Source organism: Polyodon spathula, chromosome 1, assembly GCF_017654505.1.
Source record: "Polyodon spathula isolate WHYD16114869_AA chromosome 1, ASM1765450v1, whole genome shotgun sequence".
NCBI lineage: Eukaryota > Metazoa > Chordata > Actinopteri > Acipenseriformes > Polyodontidae > Polyodon > Polyodon spathula.
Window position 1 is genome coordinate 15939369 of NC_054534.1, and position 20396 is coordinate 15959764.

The 20396-nt window shown below is 35.9% G+C and overlaps 1 protein-coding gene across 2 annotated transcripts in view; it reads left to right on the forward strand.

Annotated features, from left to right (window-relative positions):
- The window catches only part of LOC121314671 (A-kinase anchor protein 2-like), a 144365-nt gene that overhangs the window by 114599 nt on the left and 9370 nt on the right, over positions 1 to 20396 (forward strand). For both annotated transcript variants that reach the window (XM_041248162.1, XM_041248171.1), the window contains exon 10: positions 16911 to 19185. In XM_041248162.1, the coding sequence (XP_041104096.1) occupies positions 16911 to 19185 (2275 nt within the window). The remainder of the gene's footprint in view (positions 1 to 16910; positions 19186 to 20396) is intronic.

Genomic DNA, 20396 nt, shown 5'->3' on the forward strand with positions numbered 1-20396 from the left:
CCTAGGAAATGTAATATGAATGCACTTCCTGTAAGTAAGACAAGCAAACATAGTATATTTAAAAAAAAAAAAACACAAGGGTAGTAATATACCATATTTTAAAGTGAAAATATTCTATGTTTGCTATAGCATGTTTCTTTGAAAATTGCACATTTGGTATAGTGAACAAAAGGGCATGACAGGTAAGATTAAGCGACAAGAAATCTGTACACATTTCAAAAATACCTACTAGTCCTTTACCGATGGCAGTTGCCTTCCAAATATAGATGTGACAGATTCTGCTCTGTTTCCTTGATCCCAAAGGAGTTCAAAATTAGGTTAACCCAGAAGGGACGAGCAGCTTGCAAGACAAAACTGGCAGCTATACCAAGTGTGGACTGCACTTGGACCATCAGTTTACTGGCTCCGTGAAACACAGCCTTGAGCTTTTTACTTAGCATACTGTGTCATTAAAATGAACTTGCTCATAAATTGTGCGCTTAGTTGTTTGAGAGAAGAATTACAAAGTTATGCATTATCACAATATAAATAGAAGCAGGCTTTCTATTTAAAGTCATTAGCATTTTAGAATTGACAGTGGCACCCTGCTTTGTTTTACAACTGATAAGAAGCACAATAAGAAAGACGAACGTGACCCGTCCCCGTCTCCCATCCCCGATCCCCGTTCGCAGTTACGGTAGCCCAGTTACTGTGAGTCACATCTGAAACCATAACACATGTCATAGCCTATTTTACCAATGTGAAATAACCCCCTTTTATTACTGTTTATCAAAGAAAGCTAATAAAATAAACACACTAAGTGTGGGCCAATACCTTTAGGGTAGTGTACTAAATTTGTTCAGTCCTTGATAAATTCACATATTCAGTGTGCTGAACTGTGTAACACTATAGGTAGAATTGACCTCATAACCCTTATTAGCAATATTAATAACCTGGCCAGCCACCTAGATGGCTGCACTGCCACATTTTTTACCTGGCTAATGCACCCTGCCATGATCTCTTTAAGCCTACATAATCCCGCCTTCATCGAGGAAAAAGGACACTGCTCTAAATGGCTCATAAGCCCCTTTAGTAGTCTTCTGGTTCTGTAAGTAGCAGGAGTTATCACTGGAGTAGAAAGTGTATTGACAAACATCTATTCCATGTTTTCAAATTAACATGAGTGGTCAATGGTGGTCTTTCTGACTGCACTATATACTGACTTCTCTATTACATATTTTACTTAACAATGACATTAGTTTAGATTGTGAACAAAGCCCAGGAAAGCACTTTGAAGAATGCCCTGCAGGTGATGAGGATGTGATTATAGATAGTATTTTTGTTGGCACCAGACATTGCTAATTCATTACAGCATTATTGGGTTATTCTCCAACATAACACCCTGAGGGCACAGTAAAGGCTGTGGGAAATTATTATCCATTTGTTCTGGTGCATTATGATATTAAATAGAAAGCATGTCTTTTAGGTCTATTATATCGTGCTGTCAAAATACAAAGTTGTTTTGCGGCAATTATTTTTGCTGTAAGTCATGTTTGCAGCCTTCCTCTATTTATTTATTTTTTGATAAATATTTCATCAATTTTACCCCCATTTTCTAGCCATTTTGAATTGCCCATTTCGTTATCAAGCCATCCTGTTTTGTGCCCAATGAACCTAGGGACTTGACCAGTACGGATTGAGTAAAACTCTCCACAGCTGATTTCCTAGCACAAATGGTAAGGGCAGTGCTCCACAGTCAAGACCCCATGACTCAAGTTGCACTTCAAGTGGCAATGCTTTTACAAAGGGATTCATTGAAGTCTGAGTTCCGTTGTTCTAAAATGTCACAATTGGAGGAACATGACTGTTTAAAATACAAGGATAATGATATACTGTACTTGTAGATTCAGGCCAAATCTTCTCTGCTGTTAGTGGTAAGAAACCCCTAATAAAACAGGCATGTGTCAATTTTTGACTGCTCTTCAAATTCTATCAACACTTGAGCTTTGGGTTGCCAGTGGCAACCAGGTGACAAGATAATGCTTCATGAATGATTTTGAATAATGTTGAAGGACTGAGGCATTACTTTTCTTTGAAGTTGGAATTTGGCCAGGGCAACACAGGATAATCCCCTTGGTCTATTTTGACATCTGGTGTAAAGGTTTTCAGTATCCACAAAACAGACAGAGGGTCCTCAATATTTGCACAGGACAACATTTGAAACCCTGGTATTTTTATCTGTTGTGTACATGAAGTTTCCCCTTTAATACATATTTTACACTGTTAAGATTTTGTGGTGGCCGATTGTGGTCGTATATTTTGTTTATTACCACAGGCAGACCTGGGTCTGATATATCTTTTGTTGCTACATCTCACTGTAAAAACATTGGAATACGCTTCTCTAAAGAAACCCTGCACAATCTCCATTTACTGCTGTCAAACTCTCTAACACCTCCACCCACACATCACAACTTAATGGGACTGTGTGGAGGCAAAACAAATCCAACGCTTAAGCAAAGTTTGGCATCCAGACCATCCTGTACTTGCAAATTCCAAATTCCGATTCTTTGCTTGTAGTCTTTCTGTTAAGGTATGCCTAGAAAATGTGTTTACTGCAGATTTGTCATGATTAATTTGACTAATAAACCATTCTGAGGATGATAAACAAAGAAACAAATGTGCCAGTACTCTGCAGACAAATGACTGCTAGTATTAGATTTGATGGATGGTTATGGAATTCTCACAGAAAGCTTGTGTAATCTATTCTGCATCCAACACAACATGCCATTTATTTCTATCAATATACAGTATTAGCATGTTTCATTACACCTGAGGTAAAATCATATACAGGCAACAGCAAGTAATGCAGAGTATACAAACACAGGATTGATTGCACATTTGATCTGAAGAAAATATAATTCTTCAAAAAGACATTTCAATTACAGTTATTTTTCATACTAAAACATATAATTGATTAATACATGCTTGGTCAGAGCTGTATTCTACTACCAAAAGCAACAAATGAGAATGTGCATGAGAATTATTCATAAACTTAAAAATGAAAAGATGCAAAAACTTCAACTTTTCACAACAATTTAGTCTCCCTTGTTTGTCTGACAAATTATATAGTTTTTTTTGTTTGTTTGTTTATAAATATTATGAGCCTTTCAGTTTTAACTGTGGTTATTTTTTACTCTCATCTGCAAAAGCTTCATTCACAGGCATCTTTAACCTGTATCATGTAGCAAAATGGAATGTATCCAGTTTCAATAGGCTCTGGAGCTTGAACAGGGATCAATCATCTGAACTGTAATCTACACAGGCCTGCCAAGTTTCATGTTGATTGGTTACACTGTGTGTGAACAGCAGAAGTTTAAAGTTTTGGGAGGAAAAACAACAATAATATATACAGTATTTAATTTTTTTTTAGAAAAGCAACTTTACAATAACAGCTTGGAAGCTTGCTAACTTTTCTTTCAGTCAACTTCAGGCTGTTGTCTTGGCAAAATAAAGACACAGGGTTTGTTAAAAGGAAAGACAATATTGCTTTACTAAGAAAAATAATTAAGAAAACAATCAGTAAAATACCATCATAGTTTGGCTGCCATTATTATAGCAATAACACCTTGCAGAGAGGGAATTACCTGAATATGGATTATTTTTTTCAGTACTGATCCAAAATGAAGGTAATGTGGGAGATTTCTAGGACTACCAGGGAATATAGTCCGATTGTAATTTTATTTTGTACTGTAAAGTGCTAGGTTATTCGTTAATGGCCGCAACCAAAAGAACATTTTTGTCAAAAAGTAAGATTTAGTATTTAAAAAGATTATATTGCGGTCGGCAAATGCGAAAGACAGAGTGGGATTACATATTTAGAGATATTAAAAAGGAAAGAAGAATGTGTTTTATGTCTGTTGCATGGTTTCTAATTACAGAAGTATTTTAACAATTTTAATTAGCTGTCAGTATCATGCTGGAGAAGTTCACAGCTAACACCTTGCACAGGGTTGCTGATTAGTTTAAGCCATGGTTTAATAACAAGTTTCACGCAAAGGTGTGTAAGCCAATCAGGAGATATACGAAATCCCAAAGGTGACAATTTGTTTTTTCCAAAGCTTTGCTGCAGCTCCCAGCCAGTGTGTAATTACTCAAGGTGAAACACACACAGCAGGATTACACCAAAACCAACTGTTAAAATGTAAGCACAGCATAGTTTGAATAGTGCTCCCCATTGCTTTTTTAGCCTGCCACTGTTGTTTTAGGGAGCCAGTTGGTAGCTGCTTGGTTGTCAGCAGTTGCCTGCATGCCCAATTTCCCTTTGTGTTCTAATTGAGTGTAGGTCACATAGAGACCCGCAGCCTCTGGCTACCCAGCACTGTTTAGCAAAAGGCGTTCAAAAGCACTGGAGTAAAATAAATGTTTAGAATCAAGTAAATAACAATCACATGGAGAAAACTTTGACCATGATCTCCTATGAAACTACAAACCTAAAATAAGAAGCATGCTGGAGCTGTTAGTTTATGGTAGTCAGCAGCACATTTTTCGAGATTTACGATTATACTGTAAATACAGTATAATCGTAAATCTCGAAAAACTACTCACTTCTAAATCTTTTGTAGTCATTTGTGTATTACTTTAGTATAAATACATGTTAATTTGGATTCATATGTTGCTTTCTTCTGACTTTATGTGAACGAAAAGACACACATTTGCCCGTTTTCCCATTGGAAATAGTAATATTTTGAAATATCACTGTCCTGGTCACGAAAGCAAAGTTTGTGGGGAATAATAGCCATTTTCTATACTTTTGAGGCATAAGCAATTAGGAAATAACACTTACTACCCAGGAACAAAAAAACAAAAAAAAACGTTACACCGTGTAATTTTACTATGATTCTCTGCTGCTTTTGATAATCACTTCAGTTCTTTTTAGGGACCCTTATGTTCTAAACGTGTCTGTTTTTTTGTACATGTGTCTCTCTGTCACACTCTGTGGTGAACACATGAACAGTCTTGATTCTGCACCAATCTTGACCAAACTACTGTATATAATTTTAGCCTCCTATAGACATTCCAGCCGGCATTTGGCTAAACTCTGATAAAATCTGATTTTATACAAATATATATATATTTTTTTTTATCTTTCAGGTACTGTGCAATTATTATGTGATTATGAGAGCCCTCTATATCTGACAAACATTTTGCATTTTCAAATATTCTTTTGTGGATACTGAAATGTTCTTTCTTTTTTAACTTCAGTTTAGCTTCTTGACTTTGTGGAATATGTTTTATTGTATAGTACTATTTTTTTTTATCAAAACACTGATGAAGGCACTGGCTGAAAAGTTTGTCTAAGTGACTTAGTTTCCAATAAGTTTTACCATGTATAGTACAGTAAAATAAGGAGGGAGCCCTACACTACAAACTGTAATTAATTATTTGCTGCAGTAGTTAATTGTCCTATTAGTTGACGATGCCTGTTGTATAAATTTGCACTTTGTCATATCGTCAGCCTTTCAGGTGCAGTGAATAAATAGAAAAGCAAATATTACTGGAGGGTGGAAGGAGTGCCAAGATTAAAAATCAAGAGAAAAAGCACTAAATTGCAGCATTATAGATTTTGCTCTGCAATAATACAAATGTACAACATGGGTAGTGAAAATAAGGGGTTTCTCTCCAATTTACCAATATATTTCAGGAGATTAAAACAATTCTAATCTCTCTAGTGCATGCATGTCTCCTTACTGCTTGTAAACTTTTGGCAGGGTTACGTGGGGCAGTGAGAGGGGATCATGTGGTTAGTTTGTGATTTGTTTCTGTCAGAAGGATGTTTAACCTCTGTTCAATATCACATAGCAATTAGTGATATCTGTTTGGAGAAAAGGTAGCCATGCTAAAGCTTTGGTTTCAGTGAAGCAACTTTTTGCCAATGCTCTCTCCTGGTAAAGCAGTAGATGGCATGTCCCCATTTCTCACTGGAGCAATTTGAACAAATGATTAGGCACTGGGAGATATGACATGAGAGCTAAACAATTTGTGGTCTTGCCTTGTTTGGTGAAGCAATTCTGGCTTAGATTTGTGTACTGAGTCGGCACAAGATCATTTCTGAGTCAATCAGCACCTAGTTTATTTAGTTATGCATTAAAAGTACTGTTCATTGTTACAGTATCTCCGTTGTTATTGCCATTGTCTTAAACATTTTGCCATCAAAGTTTTTAAAAGTCTGACTCTAAATCAATGAAACCTGACACATTTGCCCATGCTTAGCTTAATGTGCACGGCTAAGCATTTACAGGAAACATTTAACACAGATAGCATTTCATCTTTCATGGAACTGAAACACTATATATTCATTTGTTCTACCTATGCTACAGTATCTCAATACTTGGTTTATACTGTGGAGCTTTTGGCATTACAATGGCTTATTGAAAATGATATTAGCTCATGCACCAGTTAAAGATGACAAGCTATTTATGACCCCTGTTATTTATTTGCCTGAGCAATAGGATCTGCTAAAAAGTCTGCTGGGAAAGAAAATGAAATTGGTGACACATACAGATGGACAGTTTTGGGGAAATTAGTCAAGAAGTGATAGTAGTCATCCTTTGGATGAAACATACTGTAAAATCAAGGTCCCATTGTAAGTGACTCTGCAGCAGTTGTGATGCATCATTCACCCCAAGTCTCTGTAAGTTGCTTTGGATAAAAGCATCTGCTAAATGACAAAGTTGTGTAATATAAAGTAATTTAATTTAAAATATGTCCAGTCAGTGTATTGTAGTTAACGTTTGGAAAGGGAGATGTTGGGTTCAGTCAAAGACCAATGTTGACTCAAGAGACAGATATGCTTACCCACATTACTCTTACTTAAATTTCAGTTTTACATTAGAAAAATTACATAAATTAGGGGAAATTAGTTAAAATAGAGAGCTATTATTATAACCAAGGGTGGTTATTATTATTATTATTATTATTATTATTATTATTATTATTATTATTATTATTATTATTATTATTATTTTTCAAACAAAAACCTTGACAGTTGAAAGATTGCTGTTAAAATAGTTTTCATCATAAACATTTTGGCTTCAGAAAACCTGTCTACATTTTGTGCAGATGGAGTGCATACTGTACTGTGTGCTTATCTTTTTATTCCGCATTTTAAGTCTCTGTGGTAACTGTTGGACAGATCTACTGTGATTCTTAGACTTGCAGGGCGTGTTTACAAAACAAGAACTTTATCGTTGAATCTGGTGGAGCAGCCTGACATTTTAGTAAAAATAAAACCACAGTAAACATCAGGAAATTGTTATTGGTTGGAGGAACACAAAGTAATTCAGTGATCTAGAACTCATTAATTAGCGGTACACACTCTTAGTTCCATGGCCTGATGCAAATCAATGTGGAATTTTATGAGCCTCAAAGGCCTTTTGAACTGAACTGGAAATCATGGTGTCTCTTGTTTGTCACACTGAAAGGAGTAAAGCTCCCTAAAACTGTAACACATACTTAAACTCTGATGTCTAGCTACTACACGCTGCTGTTGTCCCTTTTGTTTTGTCTCAGGGAACCGTTATAGTGACATAATGCTTTGAGTTGTCCAAGCTGAAGTGAAAGGAGGGGATGCTGGAGAAGGGGTGGGGTGTAAAAGGGGGCCTTTGTGTGAATGGGCTGGAAGGAGGGAAGCTCTTCCTTCACCAGCCCCCAAACCTATGACATCATTGCCTGCAAAAAGGCAGGGAAGGAATTTGACTTGAGGAACCAAAGAGAGGAGGCATTGTAGAAATAAAAGGCACTCTACAGTGGAGCTTGAAAACAACAATACTGGGTAAGCCTGGTTCACTGTTTCACAATCAGTTAAAAAGTCGTGTGTTGTTTAGAAAGTGATATCTGTTGTAGTTATGCCTTAAATCGTAAATGATGCTTCTTCTCTTTACCTTAAAAAGAAAAAGAACTAGATTTCTAAACAATTCTATTGTAAATCAGCATAGCTTTTAGTAATCTTATATTTGGTATTTAATACATGTGGTTAACATACAGTATATCAAATTGCAATGTACTGAATGGAGTGCTGTAACTTTCTGATTGCTGCACTTCGGGTATCTTAATTTGCCTGCATAAACCAGAGATGCTAAAGTCAGCCTCTCAAATGAATGCAAGGTTTCAAGAGGCTTGATGAATAGGACTGGTGAATGTATGGTTTATATGTCCTAGAACTAAAGGCAAACATAAAGAATGAAGGTAATCGTAAAGTAAAGACACAGACATATATACGAGAGTGTGTGTTTAAATGCTTGCAGGGATAACTTATTAGTCAACTGGATTCAATTTCGCTGATTAATGAACTCATTAATTTTTGTATCCATAAGTGAACTAAGTGGTATTGACCCCAAAACCATAATTCCTGTAGTATGTATGGATTATATAAACATAAATATATATATATATATATATATATATATATATATATATATATATATATATATATATATATATATATATATATATATATCATTGTCATTGTCATTTTTAGTCTGTGACTCAGCAGTTTAAACAGTCTTTTCTTCACAAAACTATAAAATTTAGTACTTATAACTATAGCTTTAACAAGAAAAGGACAGTATTACTAAAGCTAATCAAAAAGGTGACAGTTGAATTAAATGGGCACTTTTGTATTACCTATTTATAACTAGCTTACTATTTACAAAAACAGTATCAGTTTGAAGTCATCAACTGATATCATAGAGACAGGGTTAAAATAAAATTACTATTGACAATACTTTGTTTTTTCTTGAAAGATCCTACTGTATATTTGTATACTTTTTTTATACATTAAGAAGTCGTGTATACAAACTGGGGTAAAAGTATAAGACAATTGGTAGTTTTAATACAGAATGTATGATTGAGAGATTACAGCACTGTGTATTTAAAACATTTGCTAGCATCATAGTAAGCAATTTTTTTTTTTTATTTCCTTAAAATAAATCGTTACCCAAAAGATTAGAAGAGTTGAAGCAACATTAATGTAAACAAAGTTGTCTTTGTCCATGCTATTTTAGTATTCCCAATGGAGATGTGAGCATGTGAAGTTATGGCTGAGCATATAATTTGAAACATTCTTTTGTTACTCGCTCTTTCTGACTCGCATTTAGCACTACATAATGACTCAGTCAATGTCTGGTTATCACAACCGATTATTAAAAGCAGCTGAATTCACCGGAGGAAGTTAAATCTGTCAAGCCACTTACAAATCCATAGTGCTGAACACATTCTGAATTTTAACAAAAATGACAGACTGGGACCGTTGTAGAGCACATTTTAAAATGGATGGCTTGTGTTCCTGTTAGGGAATTGAATTAGGGTAGTCATTCAGAAACCCTGCCAGACTGACATCTCTCAGTATCTGAAAGAGTTAACCCCGTGGCACCTAAATAGCTTCCAGATGTAGGGTGAAAGCTTTTTAATGAAGTGATTTCACAATGCAGAGCTGTGACTTTTCAATGGCATGCAGTGTTCTTTTTCAGAGAGAAAGACACGGCTAGACTACTGTTGCAGTCAACAACAATTTAAAAATATAATTAATATAATATAATTAAATCCCCATCCCTCAGCAACAGACTCACACAGCAGGTCATATGCTACCACCTCAAGACAGCCAAGGCATGCAGGGAATGTGAAAGCAACCTGCCTGATGGCCTTTTATATAAAACTGTTGAAACTTAACATTGGTTTAATTTAATATGCAGTTTTAGAAAAGAAAAAAAATGAATTCCTGGAATGTCCTCATTTATTTGAACGGAAACCTCTGTCTGACCCGCCTTGATGGGAAAAGGATTTGGCGTTTTTGGGGGTGAGGGTCAACATATGCCTTAAAATGCCAAATTCAGTGGGATAAATTCACTATGTTTGATTGAGGAATCTGGAGTCTGTTACTTACTAAAATGTATTTCAATAGGCCAAATACTGTATGTTGTCCTTTTCTTTTAAGTTTCAGCAATGGACTCAATAAACCCAGTATGAAATTATTCAGTAATATCTGTAGAATTTGTGATGAAACTGGGTTTAGACATTTTTCTTTTGAGGTTCTCAGGTGTTGATGTGTTGATGAAGATAGTAAACAGCACATTTCTCAACCTGACCCCTTTTTTATTGCACCTCAGAACTTAAGATTGAGATTTTAAAGTCACAGAAGTTCTCAAAATCAAGCTTGTGGTGACCTACAGTAATTAAGCATCATTTACTGCTTATTACACCAATAATGATGATTTCTTGGGAACCATTCTCCTAAGTTTGATTACACGTATCTAGGGCATTTGTTACAAGAAGTTGTTGAACATACTCTCCATGGAGATTACACCACAGGACAAAATGATTCAGTGTTATTTACAGAAATGCTTTGCGGGTGGTTTCACTCTGCTAGTCCCCATATTTGGAGCACTGAAAATAGAAGTGTGTGTACTGTACCGCCCTCTAAATATATATATATATATATATATATATATATATATATATATATATATATATATATATATATATATATATACACAGAACATTCAAACTGAGATTCAACACCAGTGGAGGCCTGCTTGTAACCAGTTTACAGAAGGACACAATCATAAACCAAGGGGTCATGTGACTTGCTGATGGTTTACAGTCAGTGAATAGTGATTTGAACCCACTACCTCCAGTACCACAGAGACTTCCTCATGAACCTCATGTTTAAATTATACTGTAATATATAACTATACTACAGTAGCACTATTGTTTCAGTAACACAGTGTTATCAGTGCAGTGAAATGTGTTGGGCTTTCTTTTTACAACATGGATGTAGTAAAGCATTCTAAACTGCAGCATGGTAGCCTGAGTGTTAGAAGTAATGAGATAACAAGTAGCTGGTGAGTCAATGTTTATCTTTAACGTGATGCTTTGTATATAAATGTTCTACACGCAGTAAAGGCTACATAGTTTCACTACAAATCACTACACAATACCATTAGCTTAGCGGGTATTTTATACAATAGAGAACTCTCACTCAACACAGCAGTATATTGTATATAAAAAAACAATGAAGGCAGCTTGAATGTACTTTTAAATACTGTAATAATGTTTAGCAAAGGAGATCAGGTTTTATTTTAGCATACCCTTTTATTAGTTTATCAAAAGGGAACAGATATAAACTAATCATTAACTCAAAATGAACAATGTTTGTCAATGTGTTAGTAAGCTAGTTCTTAATACACCAAAAAAAAAAAAAAGCCCCTTAAAATAGTGTCACAGAATCACTTTTTAGAGTTAATACCCTGCTTTGGTAACAGCTTTGCATATTACTTGATACCTAGTTCCTGTCTTAATACAGCTTAGCACATCAGCATTAGTAAAAAAAAAAAATAAAAAAAACATATTTGAAAGTACACTCTACCCATCAGGATAATGCAGTCTTTAGTCAGCTAATTTCAAGGGGTAAGAAACACATTCTGCTTGTAAAAGCATGAAAGGTGTTAGATTGACAGCTCTGAAGACTAAATAGCTTTGTTTATCAAATGAGCAGGTTCAGTATGTGCAGGCAATCTGTTAACTATTCCAGGGTGCCTCTTGCCACTACTGTATGTCTCCCTGCTCTGCCCTGGAGGGACCACCCTCAAATGGCCTCTCTATCAGACTGCCAATAAATGTGCCACTATGAGGTTTTGATTTCAATGTTTACTGGGAATAGGCCCTTAATTCCACTGGAGAGAAACTTAATTTAATCCTGTTGCCATTGGGATACAGTATAATTAATCTACAGTAAAGTCCATTAATCTGTTCGTCATCCAACTATATTTTGACACAATATATAAACTATATATATTTTTTAATGCAGTACAGAAATAGATAAGATGATCTAAGGATGAAAGCCAGTTGCAGGATTAAATAATGTAAGTAGATATAACTGTGCGTGGAAATATGTCAAGTATTCCTCTGTATTGAGGATAAGTATGAGGTAAAAAAAAAGTGGCAGGATGTATTACAGGGTGAGCTCTTTGTACTACCCAATATGGTTTGAACAATAATCTGATTTTACATAACTAGTGCATTGGCAATTGGTTAAGCATTCTGTTACACTTGCCTCCCCAAAAATACCAATCAATTGGTAACTGCTTTTGGTCGATATGTTTATGCACATTATTATTTTTTGTACAGTAAGAAAGTATTTTTGTAAGAAAGTCTGGAGGTAACATGTCTGAGTCATTGTGTAACAGGGAACAGAAGCAAGTGAGAAAGTTTTGTCTTCCCCAATATTACCCCAGATAGGTACTCTGAAAACCAACAAGTTATTTATCTGCACAGACTGTCATCATTTTTTTTTCCCCTATGCAACAAATATTATATAAAATAAAAACTAAAATAAGGGCCTTGATTATCATTAGTGTGCTCGTATAAATTATGTTTGTAGAAATGTGGCCAAATTTTTCTTAAATGTTTAATATACCTTTTTGTGAGCCTCATGTTTCTTTAAAGAGGAGCCTGACAGTTCATAACCTAGCTCTTCCCCGCTGTGTTCATAATGCATTCAACCTCTACAGGATGTAAAACTCATGAACTGGTCTAGTGAGAATAAAGTTTAGATCAAATTATGTATATATTGTTATTGTGCTTGTAAGAATTATGTGGGATTTAGTAATATATAAATGGTGGTATTTTTAATAATTTAAAATATTTTTCGCAGCAAGAGGTGATCAGAAATAAGTGAACAACTTGATTAAGTATTTTGAAAACTGCATACCACAGCAGTATTCACAAATCCACAAAGCGAGACTGTATTCCCTTTGACTATTAGTTTTGTCTCATCTTTCGACTTTCAGACACCTGTCTTCATGTCCTTCATAAAGGAAAAATAAGTTTTCCTTCACTCATCACTCATGGAATTGTCACATTAAAGGATTCCTAGAGGTCAATCAATAAATCAGCATTATTATAAATCGATCCAAAGAGCTTTACAAGGATAAAACATTGATAAATAGTAAAAGTAGCAATAAGCAATACAAGTGAACAACACAATAAAAAATAAGAACAATAACATTTGGCACTGTTCTTTACAACACCATTTCATATAATTTTTTATTTGGAAATATCCTCTTATCCAATGTGATGTGGTGATACTGTAATGATATGTTCAGAAAATTGACATGTACCACAAAATAACATATCCCCCATATATAACTGCCATGGACAGCTGTTAAACAGCAAGTAGATGTAATGGCTATCAGGATTGATATCCAGTGATTTTTTTAAACCATTGATTGGGGGTGAGGGTTGGTTTTAGTGCTGTGCAATCCTGAGTAGTGGAAATGATTCAAGAGGCCTGTGGAAGACTGGTTTCTGTTGAAATCCTCTGTCAAATGACAACAGCTCATTCTGCCAATTGATTGGTATTTTTCAATGAAATAACAATATTGTCTACATTTGTGTGTGTGTGTGTGTGTTACACTTGTTATTTTAGGTAAATATGTTGTGCATTGTATTTACTAACTAATTATAAAGTATTACAAGTATTTCTTTTGGAGACAACTGAATTATTGACTTGTGCTGCAGATAAACTATAGCCCAGTGAATGGTAGGAGAAGATGCAACATGCATTATTGATTGGTGGATGTGAATCAAAGGAAACAAATGGTATTTTAAATATTGTGTCAGTAACCACTTATCTAACAATGGCTAAGTCTTTAACCATGTTGAACCCATGAAATATTATCTTTTATCTTCACCACCCGTATTGCCTGGAAAAGCACTAATGGTATTAGCTTTAAAGAAGTGTAACTCATTCATAGTGAGGGAGTTTGTTGGTCCATTGAGGATTACCTGGTCTGGAAGAGTAAATCCTGCATGCTTCTGTGCTACAGAGCATTTCTAAGGTGTTTCATGTCATCTTCTAAATGTTGTACCAACAGTTTGTCAGTTACTGTATATGATCCTCCAATCACATGACAGTTTACAGTGGTAATAGGTGGTAAAGGTATAGTAAAAAGCAGTACAAGCATGATAACAAGCTTGATGAATTTACAGATACTGTCATGAAAATGTCTGGTACTAGAATTTTGCTGTGTGAGTTCAGTTACTTTAGTCAGAGCAGACTCACTTAAAGTATGAAACAGACATGCTGCTGTTGTATTTTATTATAAAATGTATTTTAAAGTTATTTTATTGAAGAAAAAAATGCCTTTTTTACCATGCATCTCGTTGATGTATTCAAATGCTTTAGAATGCTTTCACCCTGCTTTACTACGTTTGCCTTTAAAAGAAAATTAGATCAATCAGAAACCGTACACCAAGCTGTCACCTATGGTATGTGGACACTTGAAAAAAGTAAAGTAATGTCTGTACATTGGGTCACGGGTCACTTATATTGTAAAGGCTCGGGTGCTGGTGTGTGAATGAAGTGTCATTGACATGGGGAATGATTGCAGAGGCAAAACCGCAATTCAGTTAGGCCAGTTTCCGATGGTAAATCGTGGTGTTATCTGATACAGGGTCTTGAGAAGATTAATGTGCAGTTTCCCTTCAGAGAACCTTATCCAAATTAGAGCTGGGGGTCTGAACAAATGACAGATTAAACACATTTAATCAACAATAGGCCTTCTTAGCTGCAGATATTACACACACACACACACACACACAGAAAAGATTCTGATAGAAGTACCATCACGCCTGTGCTCTCTATGTACAAACCACTGGAAATAAGCAGTGACTTGTCAGAGACCAGCTATGGAAATAAGAATATCATCTCAGAATGCCCTATTTAACATCTCGTTTGAACTTTGATTCCTAATACCGAACACATATAAATGCACAATATGAACTATGAAGTAAAAACACACAATAAAAATATAAAAAACGTTTGTGAACTATTTAGCTAAAATCTTAGTGCCATTCTCTTTGTTTTTAACAAAATAAAACAACGTATTCATCTGATTAATCCTCCTACAGTCTGAAATATATATATATATTAGGCACCCAATGCAAGATTACTCTGAAGGGAGGGCAAAGTTTGCCAAAAAAAATAAATTCTGAATCAATAAATCTAGCATGAATGTATTTATTGATCTATCTGTGCCAGGAAAAAGTCCAGCTGATAAAACAGTACCATGCGATGCACAAGCACGTATGATACTCCATTTAAAACAAATGTACACCTTGTTGGGAATAGGAGAGTTTTAGTTATTGTTTTTAGTTTTAGTTCTGATGTATTCATTTTCCAAAAGGGAATTTCTATTCACTCAAAGAAAACTGAAAAAGAAAAATGATTTGGTATTGTCTGGTAAGGTACCAGCACTAAAACTTTAGTGACAGCAGCATTTGGCGACTTTTGTAATCAGCTTTGCACATTCCTATTTTCTGAATTGTATTAAGAACAGTCTATATAAATATACATATGGCCTGATTACATGTACTTGTTATTATCATTTTAAAAAATATGAAATGTCCTTGCTTCTGCATTTTAACTTAAACACAATGCTCTGCTCTATGATGCTTGGGGTAGATTGTTGTTGAAGCAAAAAGCAAAACCAAAAAAAGACAGGAGGGGCATTGTTTTTCTGAAAGGATCTGTTGACAACACTTGTTTTTAAAGTGATAATAAACATCTTCTTAGGTTAAAAAGTGTTTTGATGACAATACATTACTGCAATAAATGCCTCTCAAAGAGCTGAAAAAGATTGGAAAAGTTTAATTAATTGAAAGGGTCTTAAAAGCAAAACATTCCTTAAAGCTTTGTTGTTCTTATGTCCCAATGTAAAAATCAGGATCATTGAGACCTTTTTTTAAAGAATACAGTCAGTAATTTTTAGGGTTTTTTGTTTTGTTTTGTGTTTGTTTGCTTGTTTGTTTGTTTTTAAAGGTGAAAAATAATTTTACAAAACTAGAACCAAATTAACCTAGCAGTTAATAAACAAGCTCAAGTTGTTTTTTTCACCTTGTTAAATTGAAAGGAAGTTTTATATTTAAAACACATATATATTTTAATATGGTTCTAAAATAAGACCTTGAGTTTTTAGATAGTATAAATAAATGTCAACATAAAAGGAGAAAATCCCTTACTGTATTTAAATAAACATATGAGGGTTTGCCAGTAAACATGAGTGCATTGAACAGCATGTATCAAAGTGACTTTAACTAAAATCACCAATGTATTATTATATGTACATATATGGGCCTGAATAAAAAAACAAGTTTTTTTATCACTTTGTTGTTAACATCCTGTTAATAATGTTTAACGTTGTCAATAAAAGAGCAAGGAAGAGGCTGGGATATAATTAAGATATTTGGAAATCAATATTTGTATTGGTTGAGTAAAAGTTCTAAAAAGGATGCTAAACTGTTTCTAAATTTAATTCATGGAAATTGTTGTAAGCAAGAGCTGCTACTCCACAGCTCCCTAACACTGGAAAACAGCCATTTATATTGGTTACAGGGAGGATTGTCAGACCATAGATGTGGGTCACCTACCTTGCAATCTGGCATCAACAACTGTGGCAGAGAGAGACTTTAAGATGTGACGTCTGCTAGTTATTCAAAAGTGTAAAGATATTTAGAGGCTTTCTAGTGCTGCTGTAATTAGCACAGACTAGCTGGCTAACCAGTGTGGTGATTATGACAACATAATAATATACAGTATATGATTTGTATCCTTTCTCAAAGCCTTTTTGAATTATAATTGTATGTATACACAGGTATGCGTAGTATACTGTATATTATTTGTTTATTCACAGATATAAGGATATTGACATAGCTTGAGATTTTGGTTAAAGAAGATCCATTTAAGTTGTTAGCAAACAATCAATCCTAACTTGTACGAACACCCTTCTTTCATTGAGCTTTGTACAGTAAAACAATTATCCCTATATTGTTAGCATTTACATTTCTAACACAAATGTTATATTTTCTTCTTTTAGAAATCTTCCTCCAAAAGCCCAGAGGATGACAATAAATTAAAGGAGAAAGGCTTAAAGAGTGTCAGTTTCCTGGATTCAGTTAACATAATCTCTGGAAGCAAACACAAAATGGAATTTGAAGCCCCTTTTTCAGAATCCCGGTCAGAGAACCATCATGGCTGTTTTCCTACCAATGGTCAAAACGGCTTGAAAACCAGACATGAGTCACTGGACAGTGATGTCGCCAAGGAGATCCAATATTTGGATGAGGTCCTGGAGGCCAACTGCTATGACTCGGCTGCAGAGAACCCTTTTAACGGAACATCCTCTCCAGAACCAAATTCAATCACAGTCGATAACTCTGGACCATCAGTCTACGTTTCAGGTGAATCTTCATCTACCAATGAAGTAATAGTGGTAGGCAGGAAGCAGACAGAAGCTACTTTTATAGAGAACCAGGATACCAACCAAGTGAGACCCAACAGTCACAATTTAATTGAGGAGTCTTATTCCTACATGCTTCAAAGGGTATCTGATGAGCCAACCTTAACAACTATCAAGAAAGAGGCCAAGTTTGAGCTGCGGGCTTTCCAGGAGGACAAGCCATCTAAGCTCTTTGATAGTAGTTTAGAGAAGGCAAACGTTCGAATAAAAAAGATTCGTCCTGCAGAGGAGGTAGCAGAACTAGAACGGGAGCGGAGAGAGCTTATCAGGAGCCAGGCTGTAAAGAAGAATCCGGGTATTGCCACAAAATGGTGGAACCCACCCCAAGAGAAGGCAGTAGAGGAACAGCTAGAGCCTGACCAGCTGGAGTCACATAAAAAGTATGAAGAACGCAAGCAGAAAAAACCTCAAGTAGTAAGTGTGCCACCAACGTCACCCAAGCAGACATCGGCCCCCTTTGTGCCACCAGAGCCCATGAACATCAACAAGGAAGCCATAGTGACAGAACAGATTGACTTCTCAGCAGCCAGGAGGCAGTTTTTAATGATGGAGCCCACTAAGCAGCCTAGCGCTTCAAGGAGAACTGTGGCTCCCAAACTGTATTCAGCCAAGCCATTTTCCAAAGCAACCCAGTCGGCCCAAATGGAGAGGCCAGTGAGCTTAATAACAGTGACAGGGACTGTTTCTAGCCAAGGCCAGGCTACGCAGGACAATGAAGTGACCACAATCAAAGCTGAGAAAATATATTATGTACCAGATGATCAAGATGAAGATGAAAAGGAATCGCCAAATGTTTCACCAAGTATAGCAGGTAATGGATTGAAAGAGGAGCAAGTTACCAAAACATGGGAAGACGACAGAGATTTCAAATGCGCCAGAGCAGTGATGACTATTCTGAAAGAGGAGGATTATGATATGTCATATCCATATCCGCGGTCAGATAATGTCTCCTACCATCCAGAAGAGCTTGACTCTGGCTTGGATGACCTATCTCTCAGATCACAGGACACCACAGTGTTAGAAACTTTGTCCAATGATTTCAGCATGGATAACGTGAGCGATAGTGGTGCTTCAAATGAGACAATGAATGCCTTCCTGGAGAACTCAATGGGAGATTTCTCTTTGCCATCTACTCCACAAGCCATGACTCCGGTTGACTGCAAAATGGAAGAGGGGGCCAAATCATCAAGTGAGCATAGCATCTCCCCCCTCCAGTCCACCTACCAAGGTGCCCTGCTGACAGAGGAACAGCTGGAGTATCATGCAGGGATTCTGGTACAAAATGTAATTCAGCAAGCCATTGCTCAGCAGAGCGATGGAAGGGACATTAAAACTCAGCAAGCCCTGGAACAGCAGCCTTGCAGCCCCACTAAACATGTGAAAGAAGTTGAGCAGCAACCCACCCCTGAAGAAGAAGCCTCCAAGTTTGAGCCACACCAGGTGTCGTCTCCAGTGCAGGAAAATAAGGACATTAAGCCAGAGATCTCAGTTGAGAGACTAGACCTTGGGAACAGCTTCCAGCACCCCCTGGTGGTACCTTCCAGTCAGCCTACCTCAACAGATGACAGACAGGCGTTCAGCTACTTCAGTAAGTACTCCGAGGCAGCTGAGTTGAGGAGCACAGCTGAGGCAGTGAGAATGCATGAGCCAGAGGTCACCGCTGGGCCTTTCAAGGTACGCTCTAGGAAGCAAAGAACTCTCTCCATGATCGAGGAGGAGATCCGCGCGGCCCAGGAACGAGAATATGAGCTGAAGAAACAGCGTCAAAGTCTCAGCACTGCACCAAGCCCCACCAAGAAGAGTGGACAGGGTTTACCCACCAAAACAGTGTTCACTGGGAAGACAGCTCCAGGTAAGCCTTACATTGCAGTTAACTTCAAATATTTTTTTATTGTAACCTTGCCATTTTTTGTTTGCAGTCCATCTTTTTTTTGGTGTGTTCAGGTAGTTTCCTTAATTCAGGAACTGCTCTTCCATTATAGACATCTGTAACCCAGCCTAGATCAACTGAAGTGTCTATATGGAAAATATGGACAGTAAAAAACCTAAAAACTTAATTTGAAGCTACTTACTTTTAACCTTATAAATAATAAGATTGCAGTTTTCAGATTTGGCCATCCATATAATATAGTATAATTTTTCTGGATGCATGTATGTACAATATTTCCAATACAGTGATGTTATGCTTATTATGTGTTACCAGTTATTTTGCATCAGTCACTTTATTGTCAGAGTTATTGCAACCTCTGGTGGACAGTTAGCATACTCCAACAAACAGAATAATGATATAGAGTGATGCATACTCTCCTGACTATATATTTCATAATTACTAAGCTATCAGAAATATAGCCTTGTAATAAATAAATAAACTAATAAATAAATAACAGATGGATTTGTTATTTTATTTTAATATGCTCTTAGCCAAGCTACTTTCATGTACTATTCATTTGTTTGACAGGAGTGTTGGTTTGCTGTTTGCAGTAATATTTAAACCTATGTAGAAATTCAGTCTCTGCAGTTGGATATTTTATTATGATAGAGTGATTTTTGATTGTTGGTCAGTTCAGGCTGTTGGCATCCTGATAAGCAAGTGTCTACAGCTACGGCCAAAAGTTTAACATCACTCTATAGAATTAATTACTTTTGCTTCATGAAGTCGAATGAAACCTGTTGAATAATGTTAAGTTAACATACTGAATTACAGACTGCTTTGTAGTTTTCCATATACTTAACAAAATGACTGATAGAAATTTAAAAATGTGAAATTTCAGAATCTAACATGGAATACTGTACTACTCGTATGGCTTGCAGTAGACTTTTGCAATGTCATTTTGTAGTTTCTTTGATTAGATGATGTTAAATAAAATAGTAATGATTGACAGTATACTGCATAAGGAATACATTATGGTAGTTCACGTTCTGTATAAAATGAGTTCCGCAGTGAGAATTATGTCACAGCTGGTCAAAAACCTGTTAAACTGGGTCCCATAATATGCTGTTTTTATTCTTTTTTTGTGACTTGTTTGTCAGTTGGTAAAAAGATTGTTAAGTGTTTCAAGGCTC